Genomic DNA, 13,765 nt, shown 5'->3' with positions numbered 1-13,765 from the left:
TGAGGGAGGTCCGCACTGCGCGCTGCTGCATGCAGGAGCTCCTATTACACTTAGCGCTGCTATGCAATGTCCTCCGGCTTAGAAACGCCGGGACAGGAGGGAACAAGGAGCAGATGTAGTGATAGGCTCCGCCCCCACTATTGCTGTGCAGTTGACTCAGGGAGGTCCGCGCTGCACGCAGGCCACTTAGTGCTGGTAACAGGCTCAGCGCAGTCCAGCAAAATCTGCAATGTCCTCCGGCTGTGCTTAGAAGCGCCGGGACAGGAGGAAGCAAGGAGCAGATCTCAGTGATAGGTTCCGCCCCCCCCCGCTTATGGCGCCCCGTTTGTAACATGCAGAGCCCTATCACACACACCGCCTTTTTTTGTGCCTGGCAACCCTGCTAATCAGGGAGCCAGGAGGATACTCACAGAATCTGCCCAAGCTGCCGGTGGGGCTAATGGGAGACCGCGACGTACACCGCAAGCAGCACGTCTTGGTCAACCCTGGAGACAGTGGTCTCCATAGTGGAGGACCCCAGCGCGAGCCACAAGCAGCTGCGGTAGGATCCCCCCCGGCAGCTCCATCGTCGCAGACAGGCAGGGGCAGTCGGCTGCCTGTCTGTCCTCAATGCTTGTAACAGCATCTTCTTTCTATCTAAACTATGCCCTGAGGAGCACCGCAAAGTATGACCAGCTCCCTTGGGCACATTACGAAGACTGAGGCTTGAGGGGAGGAGCTACTCTCACTTCTAAATTCTTAAAAGTGCCAGCTCCCGGTTAGCACACATCTATATCCCCACTGTAACGAGACTCCAGTGTCCCCTAGTGGATGAAGGAGAAATAATAAATACATTCAGTGACACAATGCAAAATCGCAGTTCCCCTTTGGCGCTCCAGCCACGTGAGTGGAGCGTAATTTATCTGGAAGCAGTCGGGCTTTCTAGTTTTGCAGAGATGGAGGTTGAATTCAAGGTGAATCTGTGAAGCCAACTAGTCGCCGGCGCACACACAAGAGGCAGCAATTCTAACACCGGACCAATAACCGCCCCCCCCAATTATTTCAGTGTCTCAGCCAGGTCACTATGAGCCACGTTCTCATGGAAGGGTTCAGAAAACAAGATGGCTGCCTCTAGCGCTTGTAGGGGAGTATCTACGTGAGGTGAAAGGTCGGCTGTAAACACAATGAGCGAATAGAGGACACTGGATTCTTTCACGGCAAAATATCTTTATTATGTTAAGAGACCTGATGGAAAAACGAGTCGGTCAGAGCCGACCCCCGATCTGTAAAAACAGGGAATGATGATGGGGTAGGGATGGGATCAGTAATTGCTCTGGTTCTGCTGGTCGCGTCTGTATCCTCGCCTCATGTAACCGCCCTCTTTCCTCTGGTATGAATCTTTCTGGTCTGGAGGGCGACAAAATAGACTGGTGTCAGTACACATAAGGGCAGTTACTAACATTCACCACTAGAGGGCAAGCTGCTGCTTCCAGCTACAAAACCAGGGTTGGATAAAGCCTGGCCGCCATGGAGGCTAAAACCATGACCGGACGATCACAGCATGTCCACCATTTATAGGGAAGGTCATTACGAGTGCACTATTACAGCAGTCCGATCCACACTCTGGTCCGGAACACCCTGCACATCAGCACTAGCAATCAACCCTGCTCTCTAAATTGCTGGACCCTGAAACCTTCAGTTCAATTCGTTAAGACCACAAACATAATACAAGTTGAACTATAATTGGATATACCCTTGGTATATAACAGAACAATTGCTCTGCAATCAAATATTATAGGCTGCGAGTGGTTTACTGATGTATTCTGCAGTCAACTTACAAAGAGGAAGTATAGCGTGCACGGCATAAATGCTTCCCTCTCAAATCCCACCCACATACTTGCCGCTAGACACGCAGTAAGGAGAATGAATGGAAAAGGCAATACATAATATTGTAAGGCAGCCCGTAACATACAGGAAGGAGGACGGAAAAATATGAAAGGAGGAGATGGAACTGAAGCCTACAGATCAAACAGCTTTTCTCACCGCGGTTGAAGTATCCGCCGTAGCTGCCCTGCTTGTGGTCAAATATCCTCTCGTTGTTCTCCACCAGGTTGCCCAGTTTCTCGGCCAGCTGGAGAGCCGTGTTCTGCAGGGAGCTGGGCTCTGTCCCGTGCATCACCACCGTCTGGGTGGGCTGATCCAGGGAAGCCTTAAAGCAAAAGAAAAAAGTCACAGACTGCCAACGTCAACCGAGGAAGGACCACAAAGCGCCAACACCAGTCAGTGGCACCAGCACTGTCTCAGAGGACCAGATCAAGGAGTTCGAATGATCGTCCAGCCTTGGAAAACACATGGATAATAAGTTATATCATGGGTCTCACCATAAGCTCCTCGTTAATGATCATCTTGCTAATGATGCTGTGTACGGTGGGGATCTCCAGCTGGAACATGTCCCCTAATATACCCATCCTGAGAGAAGAGAAGACGGAGAATGGACGGAAGGTCAATAACCCCAGACAGGACCAAGTGCAGCAGGACACAACCAACTTGTAATTCTAACACCACCTACAGCTTGTAGCCGGCCGTATTACATGGCTCTCACCTGATAGAATCGTAAACACTGCTATATGTGAAGAGGTAAGTCCGCAATGACTCCTCCTGGATCTTCCTACAGACAAGAGGAGAAATGCGGTAAGAACGTGAAGGTATTGCATATGGACCGTGGTCTTTCCAAGCTGGTCCATCTTCTCCTCACCTGACCAGCATGTTCCGGACACGGTCAGCCTCTGGGAACAGGTCCCACACCTTCCCATTCATCTTTTCGTTGATGATAAAGTTCCTGCAGGTCTTCCAGTCTCCCATCTTCATGGCCTTAGAAGCTGCGACCACGTGTTCTCTCATGCTCTCCGGTGGGCCTGAGGGACACAAGACAGCTCTGTGAGACCTACGTGACTATTCAGCAGATGCCTCCATCTGAAGGTCCTACAAAAGGTGTGAACCAGACCCCAGAAAATTTAACTAGCTTACCATGTGATCATCTTCACCTCGGGACCCCACTGATTTCCAGAAACCCCCCTCAGACACACAAAACCCATGTGCGCCCTGTTCCTCACCCAAAAGAGGCTGCCTCTCGCCCACTCGCAGCTGGTGATGGAACTGCTTGCTGATCATCCTCCTGCGGGCATCAAACTCATGCGCTGCCATGTAAGGGATCTCCAAGAGCATAGCCGACACCAGGTAGACGCACTCCAGCAGCTCCAGGTTGATGTGCATGTGGAATGGGATCTGTCTACGTTTCTCTATCTTCTCCTGTTCCTGGTTCCTCTCCTGCATGGTCCTCATCAACAAGCCCTGGCCCAGCAGCTCCTTGGCTCGGCCACTGGACTGGATGTCCAGGAGAGCATTGTGGGCATCTCGGATCATCCCCTGCCGGAACGCGCAGATACCAAGCTGCACCATGGTGCGGTTATACAAGATCTATAGGGGACAGAGATGGGTCAGGTGACAGCGAGGAACCAATAATCACTCACTACTGTACTACAGGCCGCGGATAGTTAGCCCTGTAAAGCCCAACACTGCAAACAGAATATTACAATATGCAGTTATGTCATTATAGGGGTAATAACCAGAGGAAGCCTAAGTTAAAGTTTTAATCTCTATATTTCAGAGTCAGGATTTAAGAACTTTTTTGCACAAAAAAATTAGTTTTATTTTCTTGTAAAATAATAAATCAGATGTTTTCTTTAACTGCTCAAAAAGGTGACAAAACTTATTCCAAAAAGCTAGATCACTAAGAAACTGGTGCACAGGATTCTGCTGTAACCCATAGCAACACATTCTAGAATTGTACTAGTAAAATGAAAGTTATGCTAGGACTGGTTACAGCCCTTTGGAACGCATCCACTGCGTATAGCAGGAATGAGTTTGCCCAGATAACTAACAATTGGAATTCCAGCCACTGGGGGGCAGTATTGCCTTAAGTCTTATTTCAAGAGACATGGGTAGGGTAACACACGTACCCTTAGTACCCTACACAAACATATAGGGTCTACCTTCAGTCGGACATATCCAATTATTTTATTATGCCTTTAGTGATAATATACAAAATTATATAAATAGGGCATCACAGTAATGGAAAGACAGTGTGCCAAGTTATTGGTCCGTACACTGCAACTTTTACCAACTTTAATACCCCCCCATGCCAGCGTCTCCAAATATCCACAACCCAGGGATGGGGACACACTGGGACAAAGCATATCTCAGACATGGGAGTACCCTCGTTCCATAGGACATGCGCTCCTGCACTCACCTGCACTGGGGGGTCTGCGTGTTGTATGTTGTCCTGCAGGTGAGACATCAGCATGAGGTCCCGAGCCTGGAACCAGCGATTGTGGAGGGCGTGGTGGTAGATATGGCACAAGATGGAGCAGGTCCGGATCCGATCCGTCCGGTCCTTGGAGTAGATGTACTTGGAGAGCTTGTCCATGAGAATGGCGCTGTCCTCGGCCTCGTTCTCTGCCTGGTCCTGTTCTGACTGCGCACAAGAGAGCGTTATGAGACAGCGTCATAATACGACCTTACTACAAAGCGCGACACTGTTCAACAGAGAGACTAGAGATCTGGGAAAAGGTAGAAGAAGCTGTGTACACACTGGAAGACCATGAAGGACGTCACGTTGGGAGATGATATTACCTTGGACTCCTGCTCGGTGCTGAGCTGCCGCTGGTGGGCTTTGTAGTCAAACTTGTAGTAGGTGTGCATGATTCTGCGGAGATACACCCGGCAGATCTCGTCCGTGCTGCCCTTTTCCTGCAGGTACTTCTGGACGCGCTCGATCACCTCGCACACGCGCGCTTCATCCTTCAGGTTGTCCACGTACTCTGCAGAGAAGCCCGAGAATTCATTACAAGGCACAACCCGAAGCACCGCGTTCACCATCCCTGAAACTGGTCCATCTCACTCTACACCCTACACACAGCCGGGAACTGTCCGCAGTCCTGATGTCCGGTAACATCCTTCACCCATCGGTTATGAAAGAACAGTCAGGAACTCCAGTGGGCGATGAGGATGTACACAGACTACAGACCAGCCTGCCGGCTTCTTATTGATAGGAGGCCTGGGGATACACGGAGAGACCTGGCTGCACGTACCTTGCGAGTGGGGGTCTGTGTTCTGCATGATTTTGGTGAACTCTTCGTCCATTCTCTCGATGAGCGTGAGAATACAGCCGCGTACACGCAGAGGCTGGAGAGCAGACAGATTGATTACATACATGCACACACAGCACATACACTGGTGCTATAGGAGTATGTGTATATGGGGGGGGGGGGGCGGGAGAAAGAGGCCCTTGTGCACGTCAGGTGAGACAGATCGTATTGTGTATGGTCAGGTAAGTGGCTCGTTACCTGGTCGCCCACTACGAGATTTTCAGAGTCTTCTGCGATATTCTCCCCAATGAACATGTTGGAATTAGCGAAGAGGATGTCCATCAGGTCATGTATACAGTCCAGGCATTTCTTCCACATGTCCGGCTGAGGGGAGAAATAGGAACAGGAGGCCGGAATTAATACCTGGGTACATCACATGAAATACACATGTATCCCGGCTGTTCCCTGGGTCCGTCGCACTGATTGGGAGAAGACATTATACCCAGAGATTGGTGCATGACTGTAATAAGGAAAAACGGAGGCCGGGACAGCGGCTCCAACGGTGAAATACAATATAGCTGGGACAGCACCTGGACAAAGGACTACACAGAGCAACTCGCCACTGGAAAAACCAAGCACTACGAGACACATAATAATGGACAGAGAGCAAATGCACTACTGTGGGCATTTTCTACCTTCATATAAGCGGCCAGATTGGGGTTGTAGTCGTACAGAGAGGCCACAATGTTGAACTTGATCTTGACGGCGATGCCTTGTCCCAGATTGTTTTCTTCAGAGATCGTAACAAGCATGTTAAGGAGCTCAATCTGGGCCGCCCTGTGGGAGGAGTCAAAGAACCAAGTTAAGGAGACCCACGGAGAAGCTAAGAAATGAGGGCAGAGCGGGACCTTCAGGAGAAGCCAGGGGAGGAGCTATGGAATAAAGGGTAGGTACTGCAGGAGAAGCCAGGGGAGGAGCTATGGAATAAAGGGTAGGTACTGCAGGAGGAGCCAGGAGAGTAATAAAGAGGCAGGGGAGGAGCTAGAGGGGTATATATTATGCAGGAGGAGCCAGGGTATACAATGAGAGGGGGCAGTGGAGAAGATACAATATGACGGGTCAGTATCCTGCAGGTGCAACCAGGAGAACATAAGGGGCTAAAGGCATAGGCCAGAAGAGACTAGAACAAGAGCGCAGGATTCCGGTTACTCACCTGTCTGTCCCTTTCTTTCCCCTGGCCTGGAGGATCTCATTTAACTTCTTGACCACGATGACTGGGGTGATCTCCGTGCCCTTGGCAAACATCTTGGGCTTTTCCTGCAGGGATGAACAATGGGTGTGAGGGTCAGGAGAGAAAGACACTAGAAACCCCCCACATTCATGTGACCTTTCCTCACCTTGACCAATGGAGCCCCTCCTTTGACCTTCTCCCACTCTCCCCCAGCCTCGTTCTCGTCCTCCTCGCCTTCACCGCCCTCCTCCATTCTGCTCTTAGTTTTACGGTGCTGCTTCTTCTTGGCCTTCTCCTCTTTCTTCTTCTCAGCAGCCTGACGGTCTCCTTCTGAGACGGCCCTGAAACGCGTCAGAGATGGAACGGGACTTATAACGGGAAGATAGAATGGAAATATCTGATCGTCACAGGAGAGGCCTGTATTAGGAGCGCAGGACATCTGTCCAGTGACTGTTCAGTAGGGACGGATTCCCCCGGGCAGCGGGGAACCTCACCGAAATGCTGGTGGTAGTTACACTACTTACATCTTGGAAAAGGTGGCACTTCGAGAAGTAGTATATTACAAATATCGCACTTTATATAATATAGGGAGATACATTCCTGTAAGTGGCATAATATTTGTTGACCTTAAATCTCCCCCATACTCACTTTTTAAGAAATTTAGAGGCCAGAGAGGTGTATTTCCCTTCATCATCTTCAGATTCAGAGTCGGAGTCCTCAGAATCAGACCCCCAATCTTCATCATCCGATGACTCCTCGTCATCCTCCGCCTCCTGCAAGAGAGATTAGTTGTAAGTCACATTGCCCCAGCGCCTGCCATTTCTGTATTTGATATCTATCTTCAGTTGTGACACCTGTCACAGGAAAGACCACAGCAGGAGCTACCTAAGGGGTGTGGCCACAGGAAAGTACCACAGCAGGAGCTACCTAAGGGGTGTGGCCACAGGAAAGTACCACAGCAGGAGCTGCATAAGGGGTGTGGCCAAAAAAACATACCACAACAGGAGCTGCATAAGGGGTGTGGCCACAGGCAAATACCACAGCAGGTGCTGCATAAGGGATGTGGCCAAGGAAAATACCACAGCAGGAGGTGCATAAGGGGTGTGGTCAAAAAAACATACCACAGCAGGAGCTACCTAAGGGGTGTGGCCACAGGCAAATACCACAGCAGGTGCTGCATAAGGGATGTGGCCAAGGAAAATACCACAGCAGGAGGTGCATAAGGGGTGTGGTCAAAAAAACATACCACAGCAGGAGCTACCTAAGGGGTGTGGCCACAGGCATATACCACAGCAGGTGCTGCATAAGGGGTGTGGCCACAGGAAAATACCACAGCAGGTGCTGCATAAGGGGTGTGGCCATGGGAAAAGGACGACTATATTAAAGAGTGTTACAAGACTGACATTACCCAGAATCCTCCTCACCTCTGCTTTCTTGAGGAACTTGTTTCGGGCGTCTGGGGGGGCAGATTCCACCTTCTTTAGGAACTTGCTGGCGCTCATGCCTTCATCTTTTTCATCTTCACTGGAGGACGAGGCTGGAGGACAGGAGAAGAGTTAGGCGGAATACACTATGACCAGATTAAAGGTCATTTGTAATGTGTGTTCGGGTGGGAGGTGAGATCGATGAGTATCCAGTAGACATAGGTGCAGTAAGCAGGTAACGATAGTAGACTGAGGCCTCACCCTATTGTATATTAGGGAACATGCTCGGACTACTGCTTTATCTTTGTGCAGCCACCATACTGCAACAGTATTAGACAGGTCACCCCGAGCGCTGTACAATAGACAAGGAGCTTCATTATATTTCCCAACAAGCAGGGAGCTGATCTGCTCTATGCATCTCCTGCCACACAGGGAGGGCTCGGGCAGAGCAAGGGTGACATTCCTGCCCATGCAGGAGATGCCCGCGTCACTGAGCTGAGGGCATGAAATGTGCCGTCATAGACCAAGCAGATATATACGAGAGACACAGGACGCTGGGGAACACGGCTCAGACCCAGCAGCGATTACGGTTCCCAACTGGAGTCTCACCGTCCGAGTCGTCATCATCATCGTCCTTTTCTTGGTCTTCATCTGCCGATTCCTCCGGGTTCTGGAAGACAGAACATTGCTCACTGACTGACAGATACAATAGATAGATGGGGGCACTAGAACTACATTATACTATATTAATGGTGCAGCTTATGGTGAACATGCAATAATAAAGCCGCTATGTATTAGGACGGCTACACCCCGGACAGCTCACCTGCTTATAGGCACTGATGGGCCCTTCAAAATCCCGGTTGTATTTGCGCAGCTTCTGCCGCAGGGTGCTCAGAGCCTTGGCGTTATTCTTATTCATCTTCTTCTTACCCTCCTTGTCTTCCCAAAGCTGCGGAAAAGAAGAGGAGTCACTCTTAGTACAACCCTTTATACAGACACGTGCGACAAGGTGTAAAGTAAAACGACTACATCCCACGCTGCCCGCTACCACTTGTTCTATAGCGCTATGTCGGCAGCGTTCTCTTTACTTGGAAATAAGTCCTACTATTTGGGCTGACACTTATCTATCAACTCCTCCAATATGTACTTTATCCAATTACTTGTATGCGTTAGAGGTGTCTCTACCGCCACCTAATGGCTGTAGTCACCGCTGCTTTGGTCTTGCTTTAATTATTCATGACATAAAAGAGGCGGAGCTACTGGGCAGCTCAAGGGGTCATGGATTGAAAGATCTACAGAAAAAAAAGGTAGAAAATATCTAGATAGACAGCAGATGTTAGACAGGCAATAGGTCGACAGGGACAAAAGGTCGACACACTAAATGTTGACATGCAAGACGGCTGACTGGAACAAATGGTCGACCGGGTCAAAAGGTCAACATGCATATAGTCGACATGAAAATGGTTGACACAGGTTTAGTTAACCATAATCTTCACCCTAACCGTCGGGGTAGGTGCCTGACCCCAACCGTCCCTTCTAGACCCTAACCTCCTGGTGCCTAACCATAACCCTCCGGTAAGTGCCTAACCATAACAAAACAAAAAAAAGAATGTGTTGACCATTTGCATGCCGACCTTCTTACATGTCGACCTTTAGTCCCTGTCGACCTATTGCCTGTCTAACATCTGGTGTCTATCAAGACACTGTCTGCCTTTATACTGTAGATCGTTAGACCGGATACCACTCAAGGCCGTTAGAACAAATGACCACATACATGTGCGTTAGTCCTCCTTCTCTCCAATTGGTAAACTGTTTATCTTGCTCTCTCTGCAATCGCATAATCCTTCACAATTAGAAGGGTGATAACCTGCATAACCCGGTATGAGAGTGACATATGCACATCAGATAACACGGAACAGGGTCCTATCCATTGGAGACCACGATTTCCCAGCTACAGAACACAGGAAGCTGATCTCCAAGAAAGCAGGACCATGGTACCTCACCTCATTTAGATAGTCCTCCAGATCAGACAGGAGGCGGATGTAGAAACGGGGGACCCCTTCCTTGTCCACTATGTTTTTGGCCTTGATATAAGCTTTGCCCAGCTGCTCGAACTCCTCTAGACATTTGGCCATGTCCCGAATTTTCATAGCATTACGGATGGTCTTGATGATGTTTGTCAGCTCCTCAAACCTGTGCCAAGAAGATCACATGGAAGCGTTGGGTGCAGGCACAGAAATGCACAAGCCTGTGCAAATACAAACACCGGGATCTCTCCCATTATACATTACTATATACACCGCATCCCCTCCGAGGGACTGTCATCTTGTAACTTGGATGGGGATTACCTTATCTGGTGCTGAAAGCCTGAACGGGAGGATGTGTCAGAGATAAGAACCTTCTATCTAAGGCCACATTTGAAGCCAACCCCATGGTGAGCACTGATGTATGGAGCTTTCCGTATTAATCTCTATACTTCTGAATAGAGAGCTAAAGCTCCAAGTGCTCGCTATGGGGCGCCAGACTCCTTCTATACATAAAGATGGAGACACTGTGAAAGGGATTCTGGGAAATGGACTATAAACATTCTGGCTTAGTTATGTAGAAGAATAGACATCAGAGTTAAAGGGAAGACCGGTTAGGGTGAGACATGAAAGCACAGGTCCATTAATACCACGTTACTGACCTCTTATCCTTGGCGCTGCGCACGACGCGTTTCATATCCTCCTCATCGTCACTGAGAAGCAGCGGCCTGAATGATTGGAAGGAATCGAGAATAAGTCACCAGGTTAGGGAACGAGATTCCGGAGGACCCCATATCACACACACACACAAGCTATATCCCCCTCCCCCATCGCACTGCAGGAATATAGGGGACACTTACTGCTTGCCGAATGTACCTCCCACTGGCTTAGGGGGTGCTTCATCCCCAGAGAGGGACGATTCCGACTCACTGTCGGTGCCGGTGGCAAAGAATCGAGACATGTTTGCAACTGGTCCGGGTCACGCGATACTGTGGAAGAGCAAATACATCATTATCCCGTTACACACAATATAAATAAGGAGAGTCAACATTTAATGCACTAGATGTTGCCTAGTGTGTACGACATAGCCGGAAGCCAGCGGGGGTGCCATCCACACTTCCCAATGCCAGCGACGACGGAACAACGGCGGGAACCGAGCATGGTCCCTGCTAATAATATCACCCGTCAGACCTGCACGCAGGGCTGACAGAGGATGTCGTGGACAACACGCGGGATCGCACATCGTCAGCAACATACTGGCTACACACTAGACGATGCGCCCGATATGTCGCTCCGATCCACCAGACCGGAAGCCATGTCATTTAATGTGTATGCAGCTTTATAGTCTTAAAACGAGCAAGGAAATGACATCTGCAGGATCACTCATTCATCTGACCCCAGAGCACGAGGGTCATTCCATGTCAAGTGGATCAGCTGACCATCCCCAATTCTGATAAGGTTTTATATGAAGGTAGACACGTATTGCTGATAAACTTTGGGAAACATTTTAGTTCACAATATGCAATAGTAGCAAAACTATGACCCTCAAAGTTGGGGTGGGTGCAACTATCAACGACTCCACAGTGCGCAAGCAGCAGGCTGGGGGGGGGGGCAACTATCACCGACTCCACAGAGCGCAATCAGCAGGTGGGGTGGGGGGCAGCAACCATCACCGACTCCACAGTGCACAATCAGGTGTGTAGGGGGGGGCAGCAACTATCACTGGTTCCGCAGTGAACAATCAGCAGGTGTGGATGATCTTAAAAATTGGTCCACTTGACATGGAATGACCTAAGACCCTCATAAACCAGATTTCAGCTTTTATGGAGTATGAATACAGCACAGAACTGAATGGTCAGTGAGAAAACTAATAAAATGCTATTATGTTGGATTATCCAGGTGACTGGATTATAATGTGTTTCACATCTCCACAAATAATTCAGAACCAACAGTCCATCCTACAGCTGCGTTACTCCTCCGGGGGTAGTTGGTGTAACTTGTTCAACCAGCAACAGCCATACTGAGCCCACAGGACAAGCACCTCATCCACTGACCCTACACCGACAGTGGACTTAAATCATTTGAAAAGAACAACATTGTCTACATCACCAGAAGCACAAACGCCTGTACAACGTTATCCAGTAGAACACCGGACACAATCCGGGGGCAGAGATTTCCGGCTTTGCACAGTGATGAGACAGCGCCAGTCTCAGACCTGCGGGCAGTCACTATATAGTGATATACGCTGCTATTTCCCATTGGTGTTTAGTTTGGTATCTTCCTGGCATCAGTAGGTAACACACATCACGCCAGGCCTCAGGTGGCTCATCAAGGGAATGACTGCGCGCCATGGACACTGGGAGCATTCATGGCATGGAGACTGCCAACGCCTGGGATCACTGTCCCAAATACACAATACTCAGTCCAAGCACATGGATATCACCAGATGCCATAGAAGACTACTCATCCCCATAGATTGCTAGCTACACAGACCACTATGGCATATATATATATATATATATATATATATACACACATATATATATATATATATATACACATACATACACTATACACACCAGGCCAAACACCTGGATCATTCATACCGATTGCCAGCTCTTGGGATTATCCCCCCAGTAGATTGCCAGCTCCTGGGTCCAACATCCTGTAGATTGCCAGCTGTTAGGGCCTCTACTCTCAGACTCCCCCTTCCTCTGTGTAGTTTGTCATATCTTGGGACCACCCTCCTGTAGATTGCCAGCTCTTGGGACCACCCTCCTGTAGATTGCCAGCTCTTGGGACCACCCCCCTGTAGATTGCCAGCTCTTGGGACCACCCTCCTGTAGATTGCCAGCTCTTGGGCCCACCCGCCTGTAGATTGCCAGCTCTTGGGACCACCCGCCTGTAGATTGCCAGCTCTTGGGCCAGGCAATGCATACAGGAATCACCGCAGGACACCCCGCACCCAGTCAGCCCCTGATGCCGGCAGCCACCCTGTGCCAGTCCTGTCCTCCCCGGGCCCCCAGCTCCGTCACACTGCTGGCGGGGAGCGGACCCGGTGCCCCCCGGCCTGTGAGGCCCCGCACTCACCTCTGTGAGCCGCACACACGCTGCTGCAGGCCCGGCCAGGAGACGCGCAAAACGCTGAGAGAGAGGCGATTAGAGTGCGCATGCGCAAAGCCCGGGCCGGCACCGTACCGTGACGTCACTTCCTGCTGTCCCAGGGAGGACTACATAACCCGGCATGCCCCGCGGCCCGGCATCATAGGAGTCACAGAGACATGATGACCAGTCAGAGAATAAAACATCCTCGTCTTTAGTGGCCGCCATTTTCCTGCAGACCAATAGTCCTGACATTACATTTACATACGGCAGGGATGGGGAACCTCAGGCCCGGGGGCCGTATCAGGCCCGTGGAATCATCTGGTCTGGCCCTCTGAGCTTTTTTCTGCTAGCCTCATCTGCATAGCAGGGAGCCTATAATAGCACCCTGCAGCCTGAATCTATGCAGCAGTGCCGCCTGGAGACTCCTTAGGGCGCTTTAGACGGTCACACCGCTGCCCTTACAGCTCCTGAGCATACTCCTGGCATTGCTGTAATCACCTGCGATTGTGGCCACGCCCCTGCATGACATCACACAGAGGAGGTGTGGCCTGCACCAGGTCCACTAATAATGTTATATATACATACCTCCCAACATTTTAAAATCGGAAGGAGGGACAGGGCGCGCGTGCCCAAAAAGGGGCCTTGGTTTGTGGGGGAAAGGGCGGAATTTATGAAAAACATGGCGGAGCCTCGCAGCTTCCGCCATTTTCATCACTTTGGGGGCGTGCCCAGCATTCTCCGAAATACTGCGCAGCCCACAGAAAAACGGGACTGTCCTGCTGGAAGCGAGACAGTTGGGAGGTATGTATATATCAAAATGGCCCTTGGCAGAAAAAATGTTCCCCACCCATGACA

At 50.1% G+C, this 13,765-nt stretch overlaps 1 protein-coding gene across 2 annotated transcripts; it reads right to left on the bottom strand.

Annotated features, from left to right (window-relative positions):
• Positions 1–1,186: 1,186 nt before the first annotated feature.
• EIF3CL (eukaryotic translation initiation factor 3 subunit C like) lies at positions 1,187–13,025 on the bottom strand. 2 transcript variants are annotated; one of them, XM_088446880.1, is made up of 21 exons: positions 13,004–13,025; positions 10,666–10,794; positions 10,468–10,533; positions 9,785–9,974; positions 8,605–8,730; positions 8,391–8,451; positions 7,782–7,894; positions 7,006–7,130; positions 6,524–6,698; positions 6,340–6,443; positions 5,822–5,963; positions 5,385–5,510; positions 5,130–5,223; positions 4,672–4,859; positions 4,289–4,513; positions 3,093–3,456; positions 2,735–2,894; positions 2,582–2,647; positions 2,361–2,448; positions 2,023–2,188; positions 1,187–1,386 (listed from the first exon to the last, which is right to left on the bottom strand). In XM_088446880.1, the coding sequence occupies exons 2-21, from the start codon at positions 10,764–10,766 to the stop codon at positions 1,301–1,303; spliced, it is 2,766 nt and encodes a 921-aa protein (XP_088303006.1). In that variant the 5' UTR covers positions 10,767–10,794; positions 13,004–13,025; the 3' UTR covers positions 1,187–1,300. The 2 variants fall into 2 exon arrangements, with proteins under 2 accessions (XP_088303006.1, XP_088303005.1); XM_088446879.1 differs by lacking the exon at positions 13,004–13,025 and adding an exon at positions 12,896–12,997.
• Between the last annotated feature and the right edge of the window lie 740 nt (positions 13,026–13,765).

Source organism: Taudactylus pleione, unplaced genomic scaffold (genome assembly GCF_031769625.1).
Source record: "Taudactylus pleione unplaced genomic scaffold, aTauple2 ptg000407l, whole genome shotgun sequence".
Taxonomy (NCBI): domain Eukaryota; kingdom Metazoa; phylum Chordata; class Amphibia; order Anura; family Myobatrachidae; genus Taudactylus; species Taudactylus pleione.
This window is presented reverse-complemented; position numbering and strand designations above follow the sequence as displayed.

Excerpts from the sequence above, each read along its gene's own strand:
- EIF3CL (XM_088446880.1), bottom strand. The coding sequence starts at position 10,766 with ATGTCTCGATTCTTTGCCACCGGCACCGACAGTGAGTCGGAATCGTCC. Across the intron at positions 10,534-10,665 it reads GGAGGTACATTCGGCAAGCA|GCCGCTGCTTCTCAGTGACG; the intron begins GTAAGTGTCCCC and ends CCAATCATTCAG. Across the intron at positions 2,648-2,734 it reads GTCCGGAACATGCTGGTCAG|GAAGATCCAGGAGGAGTCAT; the intron begins GTGAGGAGAAGA and ends TCTTGTCTGTAG.